The sequence below is a fragment of the Pteronotus mesoamericanus genome, unplaced genomic scaffold, assembly GCF_021234165.1.
Source record: "Pteronotus mesoamericanus isolate MK-2021 breed Mesoamerican mustached bat unplaced genomic scaffold, CSHL_Meso_final scaffold_21, whole genome shotgun sequence".
In the NCBI taxonomy this organism is placed as follows: Eukaryota; Metazoa; Chordata; class Mammalia; order Chiroptera; family Mormoopidae; genus Pteronotus; species Pteronotus mesoamericanus.
The window spans coordinates 30,769,438-30,793,606 of NW_026555310.1; the positions used below are offsets into that span (position 1 = coordinate 30,769,438).

Genomic DNA, 24,169 nt, shown 5'->3' on the forward strand with positions numbered 1-24,169 from the left:
ATATGTGTTACCATCACCACAATCTAGGCAATACACATACCCATAACCTCCAAAAGAGTACTTTTGTTCCTGTGTGTGCTTGCATATGTGTTGTGGTGAGAACACAACATGAAAACTAAACTTTAATTAATTCAGTAAAGTTTCAGTATACAAAATCAATATACAAAAATCAGGTGCATTTCAATACACCAACAATGAACTATCTGAAAAAGAAATTAAGAAAACTATCTCATTTACAATAGGACAAAGAAGAATAATACTACTAGAAATAAATTTAATCAAAGAGATTAATGACTAGTACATTGAAAACTTTAAAACACTGATGAGAGAAATTGCAACAGACATAAATAAATGGAAAAGTATTTTGTGTTCATGGATTGAAAAACTTAATATTGTTAAAATATTCATATTACCCAAAGTGATCTACAAATTCAGTGCAATTCTTATCAAAATTCCTAAGATACTTTTTGTAGAGATTTTTAAAAAATACTAAAATTCATGTGGAATAACAAAGACCTCAAATAGATAAAGTAATCTTAAGAAGAACAAAGATGGAAGGTTCACACTTCCTTATTTAAAAATATATTACAAAGGTACAAAAATCAAAACAATATCGTACCAAACTAAAAATAAACATGTAGACTAATGGAGCCGAATAAAAAGCCAAGTAATAAACCTACACATATATGGTCAACTGATTTTTGACAAGGGTGTCAAGAATATGCAATGGAGAATGGATAGTGTCTTAAACATCGGGAAAACTGGATATCAACATCCAAAATAGTGAAATTGGATCCTTATCAATTTCTGATTTTTCTAAAAAAATACCTAGTTGTGCTAACATCATTTGGCAAATTACCCTTTCTCCACTGCTCTATAGTCACTATAGTCATAAACTTCATGGGTTTTTTTTTGTTTGTTTGTTTACATAGTCATTTTGTAGGCTCTCCATTCTGCTTAATTGATATATTTGTCTATTATTCTGCCAAACTACATTGTACTAATTAGGACCCCTTTATAATAGGTTTTATTTTTAGTAGAGAAAATTTCTCCACTTTGCTTTCTTCATGTGTATCTTTATTATTCTTGACTGTTTGTATTTCCATTTACACTTTAGAATTGTCTTCATAATTTTCACAGGAAACTTGCTGGAATTTAGATTCAATAAATTAATAAACCAAGCTGACAAAACTGACACCTTTATTAAATCTTTTAATCCCTGCTTATGATGTAATCTCATTTTATTTCAGTTTTATTTTTTGCTCTCTTTAATTCCTTTTATACTTTTATAGATTTTTGATATAAAACTCTTGTATATCTCTTTAAATTTATTCCTAGACTTATTCCGTCTGTGATGCTATTATAAATGAAATCTGTGGTAGGCCAATGGCCTCCTGCAAGATATCCACAGCATTGAAAATGTAAATATGTGATATTACCTGGCAAAAAGAAATTTGCATATATAATTAATATTATAGACATTCAGATAGAGAGATTACCGTGGATTGGATGAGTAGACCTAAACTAATTACACGAGCTCTTAAAATAAAGAAATTTGCCTGACTACAGTTAGATACAACTGACATATTTTTGAAGTGTACAACATGATTTGATATATGTGTATATTAGAAAATGACCACCGCAATGTTTAGCTGACATCCATCACCATAATAGTTTCAATTTTATTCTTGTGATGAGAACTTTTAAGCAACTTTCAAATATACAATAGAATATTTTTAACTATAGTCACCATAATGTATGTTACATCCCAATGGCTTATTTATTTTATAACTGGAAGTTTGTACCTTTTGATTAACTTCACCCATTCTGTCCACTCCTGCCCTTATTTTGGGCAACCATCAGTCTGTTTTTTTGTATCCATGAATTTTTTTGGAGGTGGTGGAAGGAGGTTGTTGGAACCTTCCTGCCTGGTTTCAGGGACTGTAGCCTTGCCGACAGGCGAGAGGGCCCCAAGACTGGAGCTGAGCAAGACGGCCTTGGGAAAATAGGCCTCTGAGGAGACAAAACCTGTCTCCCTGCCCACACATCACCCTGCCTGGCCCCGGAGGATGGCTGGTTAGTCAATGATGGGTAAGACCCCTCGATGGCAGGGGCGACCTAAGACAGGCACAGTTGCATAGGTGCCATGAAGGACTTGGGGGACACAGAGGAAGGGCAAAAGACTCTCACCCATAGGCTTTGTCATGGCCGGAGTCCTCATTCTATCTGAAAGAAGTCTCCCTATTTCTTGACGGCTCTGCCAAGCCCACCCGGTTCAGGCTTGAAACAATATTAAAGGTAGGTACAGCCTTAAACTGGATCAGGCAGTTCCCAGGGGAAATCAGGCCTAGAAGTACCTTCCTTGTAGCATGCTCTGTTTTTACATCAAAAGCTATGAGAACCGGCTCATGCTGGGAAGGAAATTTACATTATTCATAGACCCTGACCTGAGTCAAATCTCTTGTGTTCCTTTAATTGTTATCTATGATCCCTGTTTTCTGTAAACATAGCCTTTTGACATTGATTGATGAGCTTTGCATCCATACCCCTGTGCATATGGTCCTCAATAAAAGCCATCGAGCACAGGGGCTCAGGGCATTATCCACTAGAGGGAACTGCCACCCCTTCCCGGGCACACCAAGAGAAAAGTGTCTGGGATGACTTATTTTATTTACCCATCCCTGACTACCTGGAGCATACTCTGTGGGACAGAGCCCGCCCTTCACCTCAGCCGGTGACTCAACAGGGACCCTCAGATCCAGAGACCTGTGCTGCCTCAGGAAATGGTAGAAAATATTCCGCATATAAATGAAATCATAGAGTATTTGTCTTTCTCTGTTTGACTTATTTCACCTAGAATAATAGTTTTTTCTCTTTGAGAAAACTAACTTGTATAAGAGACCTACAAATATTGAGGATAAAAAACAAGAGCAGTCTCCACCTCAACATCCAAAGTAACATCTACTGGTTCCTGACACAGAGCTTCCCGCTGCTTAGTTAGTACCTTGCTCTTACACATTTATAGACATTCAAGGATCACTAGATAGTTCGGTAGGCCTCTTAAAAGGTGGAGACCAAAAAAAACACAAATGACATGAAGTTCAGACTGAAATTGATGGTAAAGGACAGAAAACAATTGAAATATTTTTAAAATGAATAATCTTGGGTGTGAGAAGTACAGAAAAAAACTGAATCACTTAAACAAAAAGAGTAAAATAAAAAAAAATTTAAAGAACAAGAACAAACCCTTGGAAATTAAAGTTTTAATAACATAAATTAAGTTAAACTAATTTTATAAAAGAAGTGGAGAAAAAACTTGAGGCTGTCTCTTAGCTAGTAGAATCTATAGAGAGATTTAAAAATAAGAAAAATATAATGATAGTAGAATATGAACTCAAGAGCATCAACATCTCATGACAAGAAAGCCAGTAAAAGACATTAGAATAAAGATAAGAAGAAAATTATAAAATAAATATGAAAGTTTTTTCAGATGTTAAGAATATGCTTTCTGTTTAAAATATCCCACTGAATGCCAAACAGAAAGGGCAAAAATAGACCCGAAGACATATCACTATGGAATTTCAGAATTCAAGAAATAAATCAAAGATTCTTAAAGTTTCCATATAGAAAAGTTATGCCCCAGACATAGAATCAGAAATTGGAATATCATATGTTTAAATAACTATTATTTTATCTGACAGAAAATGCCATTAAAATTAAGAGAAAATGTGATTACCAATTTTAACTTTTATAGTCAGTCAAACTATATTTTAATTTCATAAGTATAATAAAAACTCATTTCACACAAAATAATGAAAACTGTAGATTCTGACTCTCTCTTTCTCTTCTCTCTCTCTAGTCTTCACTCTCTTATATCATGTCTTTTAGACAAAAATCTCTTTGCCTTAATATAAATAAATGTCTGTGCTGATAAATAAGTAAATGTCCCTCAGTTACTTTTGACATCACTAGTCAGAGAATATTGGTCTCTCCAGTTTTGCTTAAACCTCAAGTTTTATGTGAATTTGAAGTTCACATAAATGTGAATGTGAATGATTTCATGGTATCTTGTAAGCTAAAGTGTTACTCCTTAGTTTAGACCATATTTCCTCTTTCTGTAACTGTAAGACAATACTGAATTGCAGAACTTCCCTTTTCTTAGACTCCCCTCTGCATGTGGTTAATTACTTGACATACTATATTGTCTGTTTTGTGTCTTGAACATTTTAACATGGTTAACTTTAATGTGTCATTGTGTTAGTGTATCTTATTTTCCTGTATTGTGCTTTCATGATGTTGATGAAAAAGAGGACCTTTCCAAATTCTTAAGAACATATACAATTTATTATTAAATAACCATTCGTCCTCAAGCATTACTATTTGTAGTCCCTTTTCCTAACACAAAATGTCTCTTTGCAAGAGGAAGTAATCAAGAGGATATGAGTATGGGTTAACCCTCGAGCTGGACCTGAGCATTTCAAGGCTCCTTACTCAACTCCCTTTCCTTGGAATGTACACTCTGCCTATTGTTCTACAGCTGGAGCCTTGAGAGAGTAAGGTGTTCTTGAGATCACCTAGACTGAATACATGACTGGACCCAGCTAATGTCTTTACATAAATTTTTAAGGCTCTGGTAAACATCTACTTGTGAAAATCTACTTATCTTGCAGTCCCCTGAGATAAACCTCGTTAAGTAAGTTCTTTTGCTTATTAATATTGCAACCTAGCAATCTGGAGTGGAGGAGCTCTTTCTTCAGTCTCTCCTTGCCTTCTGTACAGGGACCATTTGCCAACTAACGGTTTTGATGAGCCAGCCAGGAGACCAAAGAAACGAGCCTTGGGAAAGAGGCATCCTCAGGGGACGTTCCCAGTTGGCCATCTATCTCTATGAGGAAAGGGGTAGCCCATATGTTAGGTGCTTGTGCACAGGGACATCCTCAAAACATCAGCTGCTTTAATGCATTGATTTGAGGAACTCTGCAGAGCATGCTGTGGCTAAGAAGGAAAAAGGATGGCTGCACAGTGGGCTGGCCTCTACTGTGGGCATTGATGCTCACCCACAAGCTGAACCTCTGATTACAAAGTTGGAAGAAGAGCTGAGGTTAGAAAAGGATATGCAGTTGTCCATTACTCTGTTAGCTTCAGGGCTGGCAAACAAGTGGGAGGTCAGTGTAAGTTAGAGACACTACTGTGCCACTTGGCACAGCTAAGAAGATGCAAACTGCCATTGATTAAGGTCCAAGAGCTTGTGACAAAGACTGATTGACATCCCTGGGAAAGTGAGAGAAGAGAAGAGGAGGGTGTGGTGATTGATGGATAAAACACCCCATGCCTTTCAACCCCTAACACAAAGGAAAGCAAAATATAACATCAACAGCAACAACACCACCAGACAGTGGGGCAGCCTCAATTGAGGAAATATTTATGATGAGAAAATATACTTCCATTTCACTTATTGTTATGGTTGCTGAGTTCCAGAAAAAGACCAGGGCAAGTATATGGGGATTAAATGTGTGATAGCATTTCCCTGGCCTGTCAGGAAGCAGAAAAAAATGGGCCACATCACCACATACCCTGTTTGGTGCTGTAGAGCAGGAGATTTAAGGTACTCACTCCCTTATGGGTGAAATTACTCTAGCCTGCATAAAGGCTTGGTCCAGTGAGGGGATTCCCCATGGGCACGTGGAAACCTGGAACCCTATAGAGGAGGGACAACAAATCTTTAGGGAGCTGGGAAGGAGAAAAGCCATTTATGCCACTGCCTTTTAAGGCCCTGGTGAGGCCACATTCACTGCAGGAAGGAAGGCCAAAATACTCCAGTCTGTCCCCAGCACCTGGTATGGGACAAGGACGTCCATGTTGGACCCCGTTGTGGGACAAGATATTTATGTTGGGTAATCCATTGCTGAACTGACAGAAGCAGAAAAATCCCGGGGGAGGGTGTGGGCTGTGGGAAAGACCCAAGACAGAGAGAGAGCTCAGAAAAGCAAAAGGCTATTCCTGTGAAAGTAACCCAGAAGCAGGTGTGGTTCTTGCTGAGGAAACCCTACCCGAAAAGACTGGCAACCCAACGCTGTGTCTGTTGATCTGTGGAAAGTCTTAAAACCTGAACAACATTTCAGACCTGCTCCCTCTGCCCTACTATCCCTGTTGCCCTGTTTTTCCAGCAGAAGCCTCAGGGATACAGTTTCTAGTAAAACCCTCTTTCTCCTTGTCCCTCCCAAGTTGCTATTCCACTGGGAGATCACAGAGTTGCTGCCAGAGCATATATTTGAATTAAAAGAGGAAGTGTTAATAGAAGAAAGTTATGCAATATCATAAGAGTATTCCAAATTTAGACAGAAAAGTAACAGAAGAGTGAGAAACTACTGTATGGATAACATTTTTCTTTCATATCATTCAAGGGTTCAAAAATCTATTACCTTGATCGATAAAACAGAACACATTGCTTTTGTCTTTTATTCATAGAGGAAATCCACCAAACTTGTGGGAGTAGAAAGAAGTCATCAACTTCAATTTACTTAACAGAAGTTTGTTTGCAGAAATATAAGACTGCCTTCAGCAGAACAGTGCACTCTTTTAATATACACCATGTCTGGAGATATAGTCTATGCTGATATCAAAAATGTTAGGGTTTCACCTTTAGAACATTCATCTTCACTTCTGACACCTGGTAAGTTGGGTTTAGGGCTGTTTTTAAAATGAATATTTCATTTTTAATCTCCTTTATTCATGTTCCATGTCTATGTTTGTTTTACTGGAAATAGGAGGCTGGGTTAAAAGGAAAACTTATTGAGTGTAAGAATAACTGTTTGTTTTTAATGAAACAAAATGTTCATAGTATACGTTGTAACTTTAACCTTAATATGTAGAACTTTGCTTTTGGTTTTCATAGCCTCTCTCTTCTTTATATTTCTTGTGGTGAATATTTATACTCAGGCAGTGACAGCTACTCACGACCCCTTTTTTCTCTACAGCTTTACTCACCCCCAATCAAATCTGACCTTTGAATATAATATGATAAATTCATTTACACTGAGGAAAACAGCTCTGGCAATTATTCACATTTTTATTTACCCTCTTAGAATCTGCATATTGATGATAGAATAAAATCTGAAACTAAATTAAGGAGACATGAACTGTTATTAGTATATTTCATGAAGTTTAGAATTAATGACAGACTGTGGGAGTATTTTTAAAATACGAAGAGAGAAGCATATAGATAAAAATAGTGATTTTCAACTCTTTTCCCTCCTCTCATGGCACACATAAACTAATTACTTACATTCTGCAACACACCAAAAAATGTATATTTTTGCCAACATGACAAAAAATAGGTATAATTTTGATTCATTCACACCAGATGGCTATTGTTGTGTCAGCTACTCTCATTTGTTTTTTATTTGACAGTCTAAGGGAAATGAGGTCAGCACCCTTGACTAAGTAGTAAGTTATTGCATGTTTTAAAAATTCTTGCAGCACACTGGTGGAAAATTGCTGGCTAAAGATAACATTATAGCTTAATCACAAACCACCTCAAAAATGATATCATCAAATCCAGCGTATTTTTGTTCTCTGAAACATTAGAGAAATTTCCGTGTTGAATTTATGTTCTCCCCTAGAGTAAGAATTTTTTTATATTATAAGGTTTATATAAAATGTTTAAATATTTTAGGTTCTCTTCATTGTTCTTCCCCTTGTGAAATGAATCTGTTTTGCTTTTCATTTGTATTTGAAAGAATGCATTTTTTCTTTTATATTCTTAAGCTTGGATTTATCAAGTGAATTTGATGCGTGTGTTTCGTTGGTTGCAGAAGCACATTATTTCCTATTTTTAAATATTACCTCTCTAACTTGCCCAATATAAGCTTATTTACTTTCTTTTCTTCCTAGACTAGATGTTTTCATTTTCTGTGAGATGATGGAATTTAATTTGAAAACTAACATGAACTAGAATTGCATTCTCACTCATGAACCTCTAAAAAAGTCCCATAGGGTTAGTTCACTTTTCTAGAGGTTATTTCACTCCGTTCAAGCAACAAAACTAGCATTTTTGATTCTGCATTCTATGGTTCAATCTCCCTTCTGTTTAGGGATAAGATTTTACTTCATTCCTGATTTAGAAATTTGAGGACAATATCTTTAATGTTCTCAAGTCCAATCTTCTAACATTAAATGTGAGAAAACATGACTATATAAAAATTAAGCTACCTATGATGATGCTTATGACCAGAAGTCAAATGTCTTTCACTGCATATCTCTTGTTGGATACATGCAAATTTTGTTCTCATTGTCATATCATTAGAGAAGGAAAGAATTATTTGAAATATGAGATTTTTATGTCCCTGCAAAGCTCTACACAATTGTCCCAGGTGTTCCTCTTCTAACTTCCTGCATTTCACTTATTTTGCTCTTGCTGTTTTGCCCATTAAAATGACCATAATTGATTAGGGAAATGTTTCAACCATCTCCCTAATCTCTTAATCTTCATATTCCCAACACATAACACAGCACTAAGAACATAGAAAGCAGTCAAAAGATGCTTGTTAAATGAATGAATGTATAAATGGACACATAAATAAATGAAACTGATTACATACTCAATAAGTATTATGGGCTCATTGGTTCTCCAAGACTGAAAACCAAAAATGATGTCACCATGAAAATTAGCAGAATATCAGTGAAAAGGAAAGAAAATATCAGTAAGGAATATCAAGGCATATTGCAATGAGAATATTCCAGGATAAGATTCAGACATTCATGTTTTTCTTAAATCTTACCTCAAAGGACTAAAAATGACCTAATATCTCTTATGTCAATTCTTTCATAAAATCTGAAGTTTTATTCTGTAATTTTTTAGGTCTATAACCTCCGTTTTTCATATTAGAAATATGTGTAGAAATAGCACCTCAATTTTTTTGTGTTTGCCATGACTGGCATAATTTGCATTGTTTTATCTGGCAAATAAAAATATATAGACTTTTTTATGTTTTAAAAATTAATATATTTATTAATAATATATTCTTAATAATTACTTAATAGTAACTTTTTAAAATGTTTTACTTATTTATTTGTAGACAGAGAGGAAGGGAGAGAGAGAGGGAGTGAAACATCAATGTGTGAGAGATATATCAATCAGCTGCCTCCTGCACACCCCCAAGCGGGGACCTGGCCTACAACCCAGGCATGTGCCCTGACTGGGAATCGAACCAGTGACCCTTCGTTTCATAGTCTGGCATTCAGTCCACTGAGCCGCACCAGCCAGGGCTGCTAAAAGTAATTTGAACACAGAACTAAGCACTCTATAATAGCATTCCACTTTATAAGCATTCAGGTTAATCAGCCTTGACACTTGATTTTGTAACTGGTCATATTTTAAAATCAGTCATTTTAGTTCTTTCTCAGAGTATTGTATGTATATGTGTATAGTATCACATATCTAGTAGAATTGATATGTTGTAATTATTATGGATGAGAGATTTGGATTTATTGACCCCTCTCTTTACAAACTTTAAAAGCAATTATGGGGGGGGTGTGTGTGCGTGTGTGTGTAGAAGGAAGCTGGGTCTATCTATTTCAAAGTAACTCAGGAGAATGATAACTGACAAAGTTTATTCAGCCCTTTCCCGCCTATCATTACCTAAGCAATTATCTTCAGAGCTTATTAGTGAAATCTGTCCAATTTTATAGATTCTCACCATCAAGGAATTTTTCTGAAAATTGGATGTACAATAATCATCATTCTCCTTGTAATAATAATAATTATGCTCAGCATTTTTGGTAAGTAATTGACAATACTATTCATTTATCTCAAGATATTGTGCTCTCGTGACCTGTTGTAATTGTGTTTGTTGTTCAAGAGATTCCTAAACAGTAAAGTAAATTTCACAAAAAGTGTGAATTTGAAACACAATTACAATTAGACATTTGCCACAGAACTTCAGCATGTGTTATAATATATATATATATTTATTTCATTGATAAAGGAGATGTCAAGATTATATTTATGTATATTTAATAAACATGATCACACAATTAATTTCCAAATGCACTTTGATAATGGGCTATGCACAACCTTCTTTAAAACCACATGAAGATAAAAGCAAATTAAATTAGAAAGTATATTTATATGTAAATTTATCCATATTGACCACTCTTGGGCATTATCAATCTTGTATCCATAGGTGAGAAATTGTTTTCAAATTAATCAATTCAAACAAGCTTTTAAAAAATGTTGAATTTGTCAGGGTGGCATTGGTTAATAAAGTTATATAGGTTTCGAGTGTACAATTCTATAATACATCTTCTGTATGTTGTATGGTGTGCTCGCCACCCAAAGTCTCCTTTCATCACCATTTATCCCCCCTGTACCTTCTCTTACTTCTCTTCAACTTCCCTCCAACCCCCTTTTCTTCTAGTAATCACCATACTGTTGCCTGTGGTTTTGAGAATTTTTTCTTAATTCCATCATCTTTTTCACTCAGCTCCCCAAACCCCTCCCTTCTAACAGTTGTCACTGTTTTCTATATCTATGAGTCTGTTTCTGTTTTGTCTGTAACTTTATTTTGTTCATTAGATTCCACATATAAGTGAAATCATATAGTATTTATTTTTCTCTGACTGGCTTATTTCACTTAGTATAATATTCTTCAGTCCATCCATACTGTCGCAAAGATGAGATTTCCTTCTTTTTTATGGCTGAGTAGTCTTCTATTGTGTAAATGTACTACAGCTTTTTTATCCACTCCTCTAGTGATAGGCACTCAGGCTGCTTCCAAATCTTGGTTAGTATAAATAACGCTGCAATGAACATAGAGATGCACATATTCTTTCGAATTAGTGATTCAAGTTTCTTCTGATATATTCCCAGAAGTGGAGTCACTGGGCCATAAGGCAGCTTCATTTTTAATGTTTTGAGTAAATTCCACACTGCTTTCCACAGTGGCCACTCCAATCTGCATTCCCATGAGTAGTGAACAAGGGTTCCCTTTTCTCCACACCTTCGCTAGCACTTGTCTCTTGATTTCTTGATGATAGCCACTCTGACAAGTGTGAGATGATAACTTATTGTTGTTTTAATTTGTATTTCTCTGATAATTAGTGATGTTTAGCATCTTTCATATGGCTATTGGCACTCTGTATGTCCTCTACATAGAAATGTCTATTCAGGTCCTTTGCTCACTTTTTAACTGAGTTGTTTGTTTGTTTGTTTGTTTGTTTTATATGTGTATTGAAGTGTATAAGGTCTTTATAAACTTTGGATTTTAACCCCTTATCAGATGTAACATTAGAGAATATCTTCTCCCATTCAGTAAGTGGTCTTTTCATTTTGTTGATGGTTTCCTTTACTGTGAAAAAAAAATTGTAGTTTGATGTAATACAATGTTTTTTTTTCTTTTCTCTTGTCCAAAGAGACATGTATTAAAAAATATTGCTATGAGAAATATCTGAGATTTTACTGCCTGAGTTTTCTTCTAGGTTTTATTTTTCATTTTGGAGTCTAATATTTAAGTCTTTAATTCATTTTAAGTTTATTCTTGTGGATGGTGTAAGAAGATAATCTAGTTTCTTTTTTTCTTTTGCACATATATGTTCAATTTTCCCTTTCAGATCAGAACTTTTGTTTGTTGCTAGGTTTTGGGTTTTTTTCTTTTACTACATCAATTATTTATAATGTGTCTATTCAGATTTTATGATTTTTACTGATTTGAATTTAGAGGATTGCATGTTTCTAGGAATTTATCCATTTGATTAGGTTGTCTGATTTGTTTGCATACAGTTGTTCATAATATTTCTTTACAATCTTCTGTTTTTCTTTGGTGTTAGTTGTTACTTCTCTTCTGCAGTTGTTCCTTCATTTCTGATTTTTTTTTTAAATTTGAGTCCTCTCTCTTTTTATCTTGATGACTCTGTTTAAAGGTTTGTCTTTTCAAAGAACCACCTCTTGGTTTCATTCATCTATTGTATTTTTTAAATCCTATTTTTCTTTACTTTTGTTTTGATTTTCATTATTTCCTTTCTTCTCACATTGGCTTTGTTTTTTATTCTTTTTCTAGCTTCTTTAAGTGTAATGTTAGATTGTTTATTTGAAATTGTTCTTGTTCATTGAGCTAACCCTATAATGCTATGAGTTTCCCTTTCAGGACTGCTTTCACAGTGTTGCATAGGTTTTGGGTTGTTGTGTTCTCATCGTCATCTGTTTCAAGGTATCTTTTTATTTCTTTCTTCATTTTATTGTTAACCTATTCATTGTTTAGTAACATGTTATTTGGCCCACATGTCTTTGTGTGCTTTTTAGTTTTTCTTCTTGTTATTGACTTGTAGGTTCATATCATTATGGCTCTGAGAGAAGATGCTTGATATGATTCAAATTATCTTAAGTTTATTAAGACTTGTTTTGTGTCCTAACATGTAGTCTACCCTAAAAAGTGCTCTATGTGCACTTGAAGAGAATGTATATTTTGCTGCTTTAAGGTGAAATTCTCTGAAGATAACAGTTAAATTCATCTTACCTAGTTTGTCAATTAAGACCATTGTTTCCTTGTTGATTTTCTGTCTGAAAAATCTATCCATTGATTTCAATCTTTCCCTTTCTGTCCATCAGGATTTGCTTTATATATATAAGTGTTCCTATGTTAGGTGCATTAATGTTTACAAAGGTTATATCCTCTTGTTGGATTGTTCCCTTTATCACTATGTAGTGTCTTTTTTTGTTTCTTACTATAGCATTTGTTTTAAAGTCTATTTTGTCAGATATAAATATTGTCACCCCAGGGTTTATTTCCATTTTCATGAAATATCTTTCTCAGCTCTTTTACTTTTCTTTTATGTGATTCTTTCATTCTGAGGCAGGTCTCTAGTTCACAGTATATAGATTTATGGGTTTTGTTTTCTTATCCATTAAATTACCCAATGCCTTTTATTTGCAGCATTTAAGCCATTTATATTTAAAGTGATTACTGATAGGTACATACATATTTCCATTTTATTCTTTCAACTTTGTTCCTGTTTTTCGTTCCTCTTCTTCTTAAAGAAGGCCCTTTAACATTTCTTGTAATACTGGTTTGGTGGTAATAAACTCCAGTTTTTTTGTTTTGTTTTGTTTTGGCCTGGGAAGCTAAATACTTATTTCTCCTTTAATTTTAAATGATAGCCTTATTAGGAAAAGTACTTTTGGTTAAAGTTCCTTGCTTTTCATCACATTGAATATTTCATGCCAATCCTTTTTGTCCTGAAATGTTTCTGTTGAAAAATCAGTTGACAGTCTTATGAGAGCTTCCATGTCCGTAACTTACTTTCTCCTGCAACTTTTAAGATTTTCTTTTATCTTTAATCTTTACCATTTTATTTATGATGTGTTTTGGTGTGGACCTCTTTGGGTTCATCTTGTTTGAGACTCTCATTGCTTCTTGGATTTCAGCCTTATTTTTTCACAAGATTAGGGAAATTTTCAGTCATTTTTTTCTTCAAATAAGTTCTCAATCCCTTGTTATCTCTCTCCTCCATCTAGTAACCCTACAATGCAGATGTTGTTATGTTTCATGTTTTTCCAAAAGTACCTTAAATTATCCATATTTTTTATTTTTTTTTCTTTCTGATATTCTGACTGGTTATATTTTTTTCTATCTTGTTTTCCAAGTTGTTAGTTTGATCCTCTGCTTCATCCAACTTACTATTTATTTCTTCTAGTATATTTTTCATTTCTGATACTGTATTCTTCATTTCTGACTGGTTCTTATTTATGGTTTCTATGTCCCGTTTTATGCTTGCTCTCTCTTTCCTGAACTCTTCACTAAGTTCCTTGAACATCCTTATAACCTTTTGAACTCTATATTTTGTATATTACTTGCTTCAATTTCATTTTGCTTTTTTCCTAGAGATTTCTCCTGTTCTTTCATTTGAGGCATGTCTCTTTGTGTCCCCTTTATGGCTGCCTTTTTATGTTTGTTTTTTGCATTAGGGAGATATAATTTTGGTAGGGTTGCCTTATGAAGTAGGTATTCTGTGGGCCCCAGTGGTATTGTCTTTTTGATCACCTGAGCTGGATCCTCCATGAATGTCGCTTGTGTAGGTTATGTGGGAACACCCATTGTAATTGAGTCTTGATTTCTATTGGCCAATTTGTGCTTGAGGTCAACTCTCAGGCTTGCTAACTGTGAGGATCAACACGTGGATTAGTGTATGAGCTGCTGTGCAGGTGCTGACCTCATAAAGTAGAATTTGTCTGAGGAGGGTCTGATGCCTGCCAAGATCTCCCTCCTTTTCAATATGCTGTTTGTGAAGCTAATTAGATCCTGCTCTGATGTTGTCTGAAGCTGACTACTGGGTATGTGTATTCTGGGGCCTCTTTGGAATGACTCTGGAGCAGACCAAAGCCAGGCGCTGCATGTGACTGTCTCTGGGCAATCTGTTTGCAGTTAAAAGACAATCCACAGTTTGTGGCTGCCTTTGCTGTGCTTGGGTGCATGTGGGGAGTACCAAGCTGCACACCAAGGCCAGTTTTTACCATTGTTAGGCCTGGGAGGAAGCTCAGCAAAAGTCCCAAGGCACCCCAAGATTTGCTTCTGCTTGCCTCCACCTGCTAGATCCCTTTTAGGCCCAGTCACTGAAAGAATCTCTGGCAGTACTCAAATTACATGAGCTAGGTTCTCAGTGAGTCAACAGGTAGTGGCAAGTGGTGTTCATCAGGTTGGCACAGCTTCACACTCAGTGCTGGTGCTGGATCTGAGGGCACTCAACAAATATCACAGGGTATAACAAATCTGGCTGCCACCTACTGGGTGACCACAGATCTTGTGGTGGGGGCAGGGACTCAGGAATTCTTCAGGGTGAGGCCAGCAGAGTTTCTCAGGCTCAAAAAGACCAAGATTTAGCTGCATGAAGTGATAGCTCTGCACCAGACGGGCATGCAAGGGAAATGTGTTCCCTGTCCTAGAGCAAAACAACTCAGTCTGTCCAAGATTCTGCTGCAAGGCCTAGCTTGTCAGGCATGGCCACTGAGAGAAGGGTTGCGCTACTGGAGCTTCTGAAAGGGGGAAGTGCCGGTCAGGTTGGTGGAAGGAGGGTGAAGTTGTCCCTGCCCCAGCACCACACAGCTCAGAATGTCCTGGATTCTGCCCAGACTTCAGCAAGGTGGGGCTGCCAGAAATCAGGAGGATGAAGCCACCAGGAGCCAGGAAGGTGAGGCTAGCAGGTCTTTTGTGAGGAAAGAGACACCAGTCAGGTTAATGGAAAGTAGGGGGAATGGTATCTGTCCCAAAGCCATACCACCCAGTCATTGGCACCACTTACGTTTGCTTAGACCTCTGTACCTCAGCCCAGGAAGCTGACTCCAGAGCAGGGTATGAGCTCCACAGGGTGAGGCAACAGGGAGTCCAAAAAATGTGGTTATTGCATTCCCTCAGGCTGATGCCATAAAGACGGGAGTGTTCCACCCAAGAAAGTTGGCTTCTGTGGAATGGAAGAGGGAATAGGCATAGCATTTCTGGTGGCCGTTCCTTCAGCTCTCTCCCTAGAGCCACAGACCCTGGTCTCTCTCCACACATCTCTAGTCCACTCCACCCTCCCTCCATCAGAGCCCAGGGTGGGTGGTTGTGAATGAGATCTTGTGTAAAGGCCCTTTAAGTGTATACCTGTGTCTCTAGCAGACTCCTGCCTTTTCCTGGTAAACAGAATCTCCACCGATTTTCACAACCAGATGTTAGTGGGTGTCTCTTCCTGGATCTGGTGCTCTGAGCTGTGAGGCTTTGTGTGTTATTGAGACCCCAACTTCTCAGGGGAATCTTTGCAGCTGAGATATCCCTCCAGAATCTCAGCTGATGCTTATGAAAATGGGGCCATCTCCACCATTTTCACATCTCCACCATTCCAACCCATGTAAATGTGGCTTCTTCTGTAAATCTTTGGTTATAAACCTTCTGATCAGCAAGATTTCAGTTGGTTATTCAGGTTGATTGTTCTATATTTTAGTTGTAATTCCAGTTTGCTCCTGGGAGGAAGTGAATTTAACATCCACATACTCCACTATCAGCTTGGATCCTCTCCCACTTAAATTCTAATCATTTAGCTTATTACGGAATTTCCACATCAATGAAAATCCCATCAGCACTAGAACTCAATGGTTTTCTGCTTTGTATTTAATTAAGAAAATATGTATTTCTTTCATTAGTTATCCAGTTCAAATCTGCAAGACATACTGAAGTGGATAAGGAATCAGAAGAGACATTCTGTTATGGGAAAAATAAATCTGAAACTATCACCTCAATAGGTAACATTATTTTATATTACTTAATTCCTGAGTAACCAAGCATTAAGAGTAGTATTGGTTTTATTTGGGTATATCTGCATAAGGAGATTCTACCCCTACAAAAGGATGGTTTAAATCATTGCTTTCCATAAACCCATTATAGTTCATGACAAAAATGTTCCAAGATCCAAGGCAAATGAAAAAAATAAGATTAAATAATGTGTTTTAAATGAATGCAAAGGTATTTCATTGAAACAATTGCATTTTATTCTTTGTTAATTTCTATTGGAACATACACAACTGCAAATGTATTCAAAATATTTTAATTCTTAAAATTTATTATCATACCAGGTAGGGTTTTTTTGTCATGTTCTTAATGTTATTATTACATGAAAAAACAAATTGCAAATGATAATCTTATATTAGTCTTTCTCTTGCTTTCTTATATAAATGTAGTTTCATACTTTTAAAAGTCAAGAAAACACTTAATTATTTGACTTTTTTGTTTTCTTTTTCCAGTTGCTTCCTTTATACATTTTTAAGTCTTTCAATTTAAGTTTTAATTCTGTATTGAAACACTATATATCTTTCTTCTTCTGAGCATCTAGATATAATTTTGTTAGCAAGATTTACCAGTCTATATCATAGAGTCCATTCAGATTCTGGGAATTCATTAAAACTTTCAATTAGATTTTGAGGTTTCCAAGCCCCCTCAAACAAATTCTAAACACTACCTGATACAACATGCATACTAGCTAAAAATGTTTTAACTGGTATGACTATGAAGACAAATATTTGGAAAATTTATCTCCAGAGTAAGGCACTTTATCGTACTCTTAATGCTTATAATACAAGTGGTACTAGGGGCAATCAAAAAGCTTTAGCTTTAAATTCTGTGAAAACAGTTTTCTATTCCTCATTCTATTGTTACAGATGTATGTCACCTCTTCTAGACTTCTAGTTTCAATTCAACAGGAAAGGATACCAACTTTAAATGTGTTAGATCTTAATTAAATAATAAAGTCGACTTAAAGTAAAACTTAATAGATCTGTTCAACCATCACTCCTAATTCTTTGTCTACCTTCTCTCTGTTTTCTTTCTAGAAAAGATTTGCAATAATAGACCTTTGTTTCCTATCCTCTATTTCTTTTAACTCTGTATTTTGTTCTCACTACTGTCATTTTGTGCTGAATTCTTGGCAATGTTTTCAGATACATCTTGTAGTTCACAAATTCCCTCTTCTAAGCTGCTGACTCTTTCATTAAGTCTAATTTCAATGACTAGTTTTTAAACCTAAAGATTTATTTGCAAGCCTGTTAACTTCCCTCCTCTCCTCCAACCCTTTAATGACTTTTAATCAAAGATTTCTAAAGGCAAAGATTGAGGGTTAGGGGTTAGGGTTCAACAATAAAGTTGATTGGTTAGTTGTTGTGCCAGCTTCAGTTGTTTTCCTCAACATGATTAATTTAGTTCCTGATGTCATCCTGTTGGTGACTTCATCATTGTGGTCAGGTGACCTAACGGAGTTGAAGAACCAAGTACTGCAAGGTAACTCTTGATTGTGTTACCAGTTCAAAGTCCATGTGCCTAACACTTTGAAAGGCCAAAACAAATTTAACCATTATTATTTTTGATACATATGATTACTAAATATCTCAAGTCCTTAGTGACCAAATCTGCTGTCTGTACTTCCTGCTAATATGTTCCTTGTTTTTAAAGTATTTAATTTTTTTAAAACTTCGCTCAATCTCAGTTGTTGGATTTCTAAGAGAAAAATTAAAAATACTTTTTTGCATATATTATTTGCATTTTCCTCTGCAAGGAGACAATGGGGAGCTAATGATTTGGGTGGCTTATGGCACATGTGAAGACCCTGGGCTATTGAGAAGGGTCTCATAAACTCACACCATCACCTTTCAGTAAATCCAAGCCTTGGTCTTATGATCCCAGCACTGATGAAAGGCATTGGCTTTGAGGGAACATTGCTTTTTGAATTCATTTACACAGTCATTGTTCCCCATTTCGCTTCTAGAAAAATGGTTCTTTATAGTAATTTTTCTTATTTCTCCCAAGGAAAGCAACATTTTTATCTAATTTATTTAGGTTCTAATTTTCTTGCAGTAAAATTATCTTCAAAGAAGAGTTTTTTAATAGTGTGCCCTAACATATTTGTATGCCTTAAGGTTCTTGAGCTATAAAGGTCCCAGTAGTTAATTGGTAGAGTATAAACAGATTATTATTTGTTTATCTGGCTATATTTTAGAAATATATTTTTATATTCTATTAAATAAAAATGGTTAGGAAGCACAGCTTCAAATGATCTAGTCAAAGTATCTAATATGAGAAATATAAAAGCCATTATCATTTTTTACCTTATTTTCACTCTCCTCTGGTTATAAGACTTTAATTTTATGTATGTTAGATATTGTTATATTGTCCTGCTAATCCTTGAGGTGCTGTATATTTTTACAACTATTTTTGTCTGTTTTTTATATTAGACAATTTCAAGTACTAACCAGATTTCTTTTGTTAATTCTTTACTTTTAAGCCTATCCAATGTTTTTATTCTAAAACAGCCTATTGCAACTTTAATTGATTTCAAGTAAAATATGTCTAGCTTTATTTATGTTGTATATTTGATTGTTGAAAGTTATGTTTGCATCCAACATTGGGGTTTACTAAGGAAATGTAGGCTTTTGCACAAATTTTGCTTCCCCTGCTCATCTCGTTGCCACTGCTGGTTCATACCCTGCAAAGTGTTCCCAAAGCTATTTTCCAAAAATGTAATTATGTCCATACATCCCTGCCAACTGAAACATCTATGCTTGAAATTAATTAATGGGTGACCATTTCTTATGGGAAAAAGGCTAGGATCCCCAGACCTGGCCCCACTTACCTCCTTTAGCTTCTTTTGCCATTCCTCTCATCCCATAATCCCATGCCTACCCTACCTGAATATATCAGGTTGCTTCTAGACCTTCTTCTTTTTGTTGGTGCTCATCATTTACCATTGAACAACTTTCTTCACTTGACTCAGTTTTTATATCATATATTTCTCTCTTTTTTACTGTTTTTCAATCACAGTTGTCCTCATTTTCTCCCCGTTATTGCCTCCTGCTCTACTCACCCCCACCTCCCACATTCAACCCTCTTTCTTCCCTATTGTCTTTGTCCATGGGTCCTTGCCATACTTTTCAAGTGTCAGCTCCCCTCCAAAATCTGCCTGCTTTTGTACACTCTTCAATGGCTTCAGATCATTGTGTGTGTTGTGTGTGTGTGTGCATATGTGTGTTTTAAAAGAATATTTATTTGTGAGGACAATAAATTATTGGTATATTTAGGTTGCTTGTGTATTGACATCTAAATCTACTGGCAAATATTATCAATTAGAACTGTTAACTATGAGCCCATTTTTAGATATGAAGACCCTTTTGTGCATGGAAGGATTGATCTAAGTTTTGGGGGTGACCAATTACATAAATTTTGTTCAGGAAAAACTATTTCAGTGTGATATATAGCTCCCAAAATATCTGGTTCATTGGTGGACCACTAATTAAAATCTTTAATTTCTAATTTTTCTGTAAAATATTATCACCCTGTGGCTTGGATGTGATGTTCATTGTCCTAGTGTTCAGAGTATTGTCTAACTAGTAAAGAACATGATATATTTCTAGGAGAATAACTTAAATTAATACATAAATAAGTAATGAACGAATAGACACATAGTCTGTTCATTTTTGTTTTTTCCAAGTCCACCCTGAGAAAAGCACATACTTTTGTCAAAAAAAAAAGCTTGAACCATTATTTAACAAATTTCTGGAGGCTTTAATCATGTAATATTGTAAGCAAGATTAAATTACCAGTAAAAATTGCAATTTATTATAATCATACAATATTAGGGATATAGTTCCAAGTTCCTTCTAATTACTTATCTTTATCTTTTTTCGTCCCAGTTTCTTCCAACTCTTCTACTGCTCATAAATCATGCCCCTCCACAGACTGGAAGCTACATGGTGGGAAATGTTACTGGGTTGCTAAATATAAGAAATCTTGGATTGAAAGTAAAAATGACTGTGTCACGAAAAATTCACAGCTCATGGTGATTCGAGACTTCATTGATATGGTGAGAAATGAAATTTAGAGATTATAGCATCCTTCACAATCACAATGTATTCCCTGTGCTACACATTTGAAAGTTTCCAATTTTCTTTAATCTACATTGCTATTCACTATAAAATATTGGTTGAATAAATCATTGACCTATATGATTATTCTAGGCTTCTTTTTGGAAAGGATAGAAAGAATTCATTTAGTATTATACTCCTAAATTATTATTTACAAGGGATGTCTTCGCTGCTTACCAGATTTCACTTTAAAATGTAAGATAAAATATCTTACCTCACCTCCCATGCTTGTTGCAGTGCTCACAAAGGTTGTTAAAATTAAAAGCAATGTTGGGAAAAAGGAAATACAGCACAGTCCTTCACATTAAGATTTTGTTCTTCCTTGAGAACTAATATTTTGCTAACTCTGGTTTAATTTAAGTTGAAATTTTGCTACATGAGCTTGGACACTAAATCTGCTTAATAAGACCAATATAAGTGTTAATTGGCAAACATCAGATAAGGATTCTCAGCATGAGTATTGGTATGTTGGGATCACAAACTATGACAAAGACTTTCTAAAATTCCAATGAATGCTTTACCATCCTAGTAGATCAACAACCCTCTGTGTGATTTACAACAGGGCAGCTGGTGAAACTTCTGAGAGTGGAAATCTACAACAAGAAAAACAGAAATAGAACTAAGCTATCTTTAGTGCAACCAGTAAAATCCCAAATACCGAACTCTCTAAGACTCTTTGTCAGATGCAGTTCAAACTGGTTCACATATGAACCACATAAGGGTGGATTAAGAACTGAAAGAGACTTTTTTCTTCTCCCAGAGGTCAATTTTAAGACAAGAAAGGAGAAGCAGGCTCTGTAATGAACTAACAGTAAATCACTACACGAAGAAACTGTGCAATGAAACACCTTACTAAGAACCTCATCTATTTGCAGCTCACCACCAAAGGGAGGAACGCTGAAAAGCCAAAAAGACATGTCTCCTGGTCAATCAGCAAAGCAGATTTTGGAGAACAATAGACTGAAGCAGCATATTTTAATGGGAACTTTTTTTTTCTAATTCAGGTTACACCTTTTCACAACGTTCATTAGCAAATGAATGGGTTAGATGTAATTGTTCCCTTTCAAGGATAAATAAAAATCTAATAAGAGTCAGCATATGACTTATGCATAGATATTTCCATCCCAAACCTCTCCAAAACAGGACAAGTAAAAATCATATAAAATATATATTGCAGAAGAATTACTCCAAGAAACAAAATAATCTTCACCCAAATACTTCTCTAGCTTTCAAGTAAGTTAAAGATAAAATGAGCCCCCCAAAGTAATTATTAGTCCATCTAGAAGACCCATTGTGGCATTGTGTGCCAGGCAGTGTTTAATAATATTATTCAATAAAAAATAATAGTTCTTTGAGGTAGGAACTATTATAATCTGAGTTTTAGAGATTGGGAAAAACAGAAATAAAAAGATTTAATAACTGTGCTAAGATGCACAGGAGTAAATATTAGAGCTAGGACTCAGATTTAGCAATCGTACTCCGCAACCTTAGTATCTGCTGCTACTGCATGTAGTTCTGCTTTAGCAGTCATCACATTGCATTGCAATAGTTTGTCTTTCTGCAATGATCTATTAGAAAACGTAAAGTATTTTACTCATCTGCTCATTCCCAGCTTCTCGTACAGCTCCAAGCACAAAGAAAGTGCACTTGGGATATCTTTCTTATATCAATAAGTATTAGTTGTTTCATAAAACATTTACTATTCCCTTTAGAGTTTCCTATGGCTGCACCTGAATTGTTCAGACTCTTATTGGATTGGCTTGAGTATTCCAGCTAATGGAAAATCATGGACCTGGGTAGACAACAACCCTTTTGACCCTCATCTGTAAGTTTGTTGCATTTTTTAGTTCCTCTGTGATTTTCTGTGTGATAAGAAAGGGTTGTCTGATATTGTTGGATTTGAACTGAGTGAACAAGTATAAATTTCCCAGCTCTTATAACCTGATAAATATTCTCATAAATGCTCCACACAGAAAGTGGAGAAGCAAAACAAATTTTGCTTCATCCACTGAGATTTATGTGTGAAATAAGATTTTCCACCTTTTATTTTATTACTTTATTTAAGGAAGAAATTGGCTATTGTAAAATCTCATAAGAGAGTACAAATTTAGTTCACAAAAGATAAGTTTCTGTTTATTTCTTACAGTGTTAATAATTTTTAATAAAAAATCAAAGGTAATATTTTAACATTACCCATATGAATTTTAAACTAATATTTATTAACTGTTAATTTCTCTGGAGAGAGGTTTTGAGCAATAAAACTGAAGGTGGAAAAAATTACTTTACCTTTTATATTGTTGTATATTGTTTAAATTGTTTTAATGATCATACTTTTATTCAATAATTAGAAAATGTTTTCTGAGTTCCTCTCAGTCTCTAGACATATGTGTATCTCCCAGGCTGATGTAAAGATAACCATTTACTTTCTTTATACAGGTTTTCAAGAGAAGAAGGCACACCACAGACTCGGAGCATGAAATGTGCCCAACTCTCTCATACTAACATAATTAGGAAAAAATGTGAAGACAATAAACAATGGATTTGTCAATTGTAATCCACTCAGCAGTAAATCAGTTTCCATTTCTCTGGCTGAAAAACCCATGAAGTTTGAACTTATGACATAGGATAGTCCAGAGGGTTACTTGTGTCCTTGAGAGCTCTGTGTGTGCATGTATATGTTAATGTATGACTCTTGTCATTGCAGTACTACTTCTCATAGGTGTGGGAAGGGTGCTAAAAAAAAGTTACATAAAATGAGCTGAATACAATTTTTCATCTGAATTATCAATGCAGTTATTCAATCATTAGTCTCATTTAGCCTGTCTTTTTAGAACTGTAGCCTTTATATTCTCTACGCCTTCCCTCCACAACATCCTTAGTTAATATCTTATATTCTCAGTTTCAATTACCATGTGTGAAGTAATGTACATTAAACTTATATATCTAGCCCTAGGCACCAGACCCATAGAGCATACTGCCTATTTAGCACATCAAATCTACAATCTCAAAGATACTGCAAACTCAACATATAAAAATAATTCATGAACTTCCTTCACAAAAGGAATTATCTCCCAGTTGACCACATTTTAACAGACAGCATGTCATGCAAGAAAATTGTGCGGTCTGTAAGCCCGCTGCCCCCCCGTCACCAGCCTCCCACTCACATCCCACCCTGGCCTTCCTTCTACTCTCCCTCTCGCATCACCACATGTTATCTTTTTTTCTAATTTGCTCTCAATTTGTCCTCTTCTCTCCATCACCACTTTTATGATCTTAATACAAAAGCACTAAAATATTAAATAATGGCAGTAACAAGGTTTTCTTGTTTAGTCTTTCTCTACTTCAATCATTATTTGCCATGAAAACTAAATAACATTTTTAAAATATATTGACAATAAAACCCTCCTTTTTAAGAAACACTTCAATATCTTTCTTAGCGTAGCACCAAACTCTATAACGTGACCTAGAAATCCCTGCCAGGTCTAATCCTGCTTACTTATTTCTTTTCCTACTCCACACTGATCCAGACTCTCAGCACCACAATCACTTGAGACTAATTTAAGGAACTCATACCCTATTTTCACCACGTTGTTTTAGCAGAAGTTCCCTAGACCTGCCTTCTCTTTCCTCACGATCAAGTTAACTTCCAAACTTTATTTATATCTTGGCCCAAATTTTAAGAACACTTCCTTGAGCTCCATGGCAAAGTCAAATATCCCAACATTATACTCTTTTCCC

At 35.4% G+C, this 24,169-nt stretch overlaps 1 protein-coding gene across 1 annotated transcript; it reads left to right on the plus strand.

Moving 5' to 3' along the window:
* The first annotated feature begins 6,591 nt into the window (after positions 1 to 6,591).
* LOC129084754 (killer cell lectin-like receptor subfamily B member 1B allele B) lies at positions 6,592 to 22,985 on the plus strand. The gene is made up of 6 exons (XM_054590953.1): positions 6,592 to 6,673; positions 9,691 to 9,780; positions 16,169 to 16,267; positions 20,201 to 20,370; positions 22,144 to 22,256; positions 22,868 to 22,985. Exons 1-6 carry the CDS (start codon positions 6,592 to 6,594, stop codon positions 22,983 to 22,985), a joined length of 672 nt encoding a protein of 223 aa, XP_054446928.1.
* Positions 22,986 to 24,169: the final 1,184 nt, after the last annotated feature.

Bases quoted from the DNA above. Each gene is read 5' to 3' on its own strand.
- LOC129084754 (XM_054590953.1), top strand. From the start codon at position 6,592: ATGTCTGGAGATATAGTCTATGCTGATATCAAAAATGTTAGGGTTTCA. The intron at 9,781-16,168 runs GTAAGTAATTGA...TTCTTTCATTAG, and splicing joins AATTATGCTCAGCATTTTTG to TTATCCAGTTCAAATCTGCA. The intron at 20,371-22,143 runs GTGAGAAATGAA...TATTCCCTTTAG, and splicing joins TTCGAGACTTCATTGATATG to AGTTTCCTATGGCTGCACCT.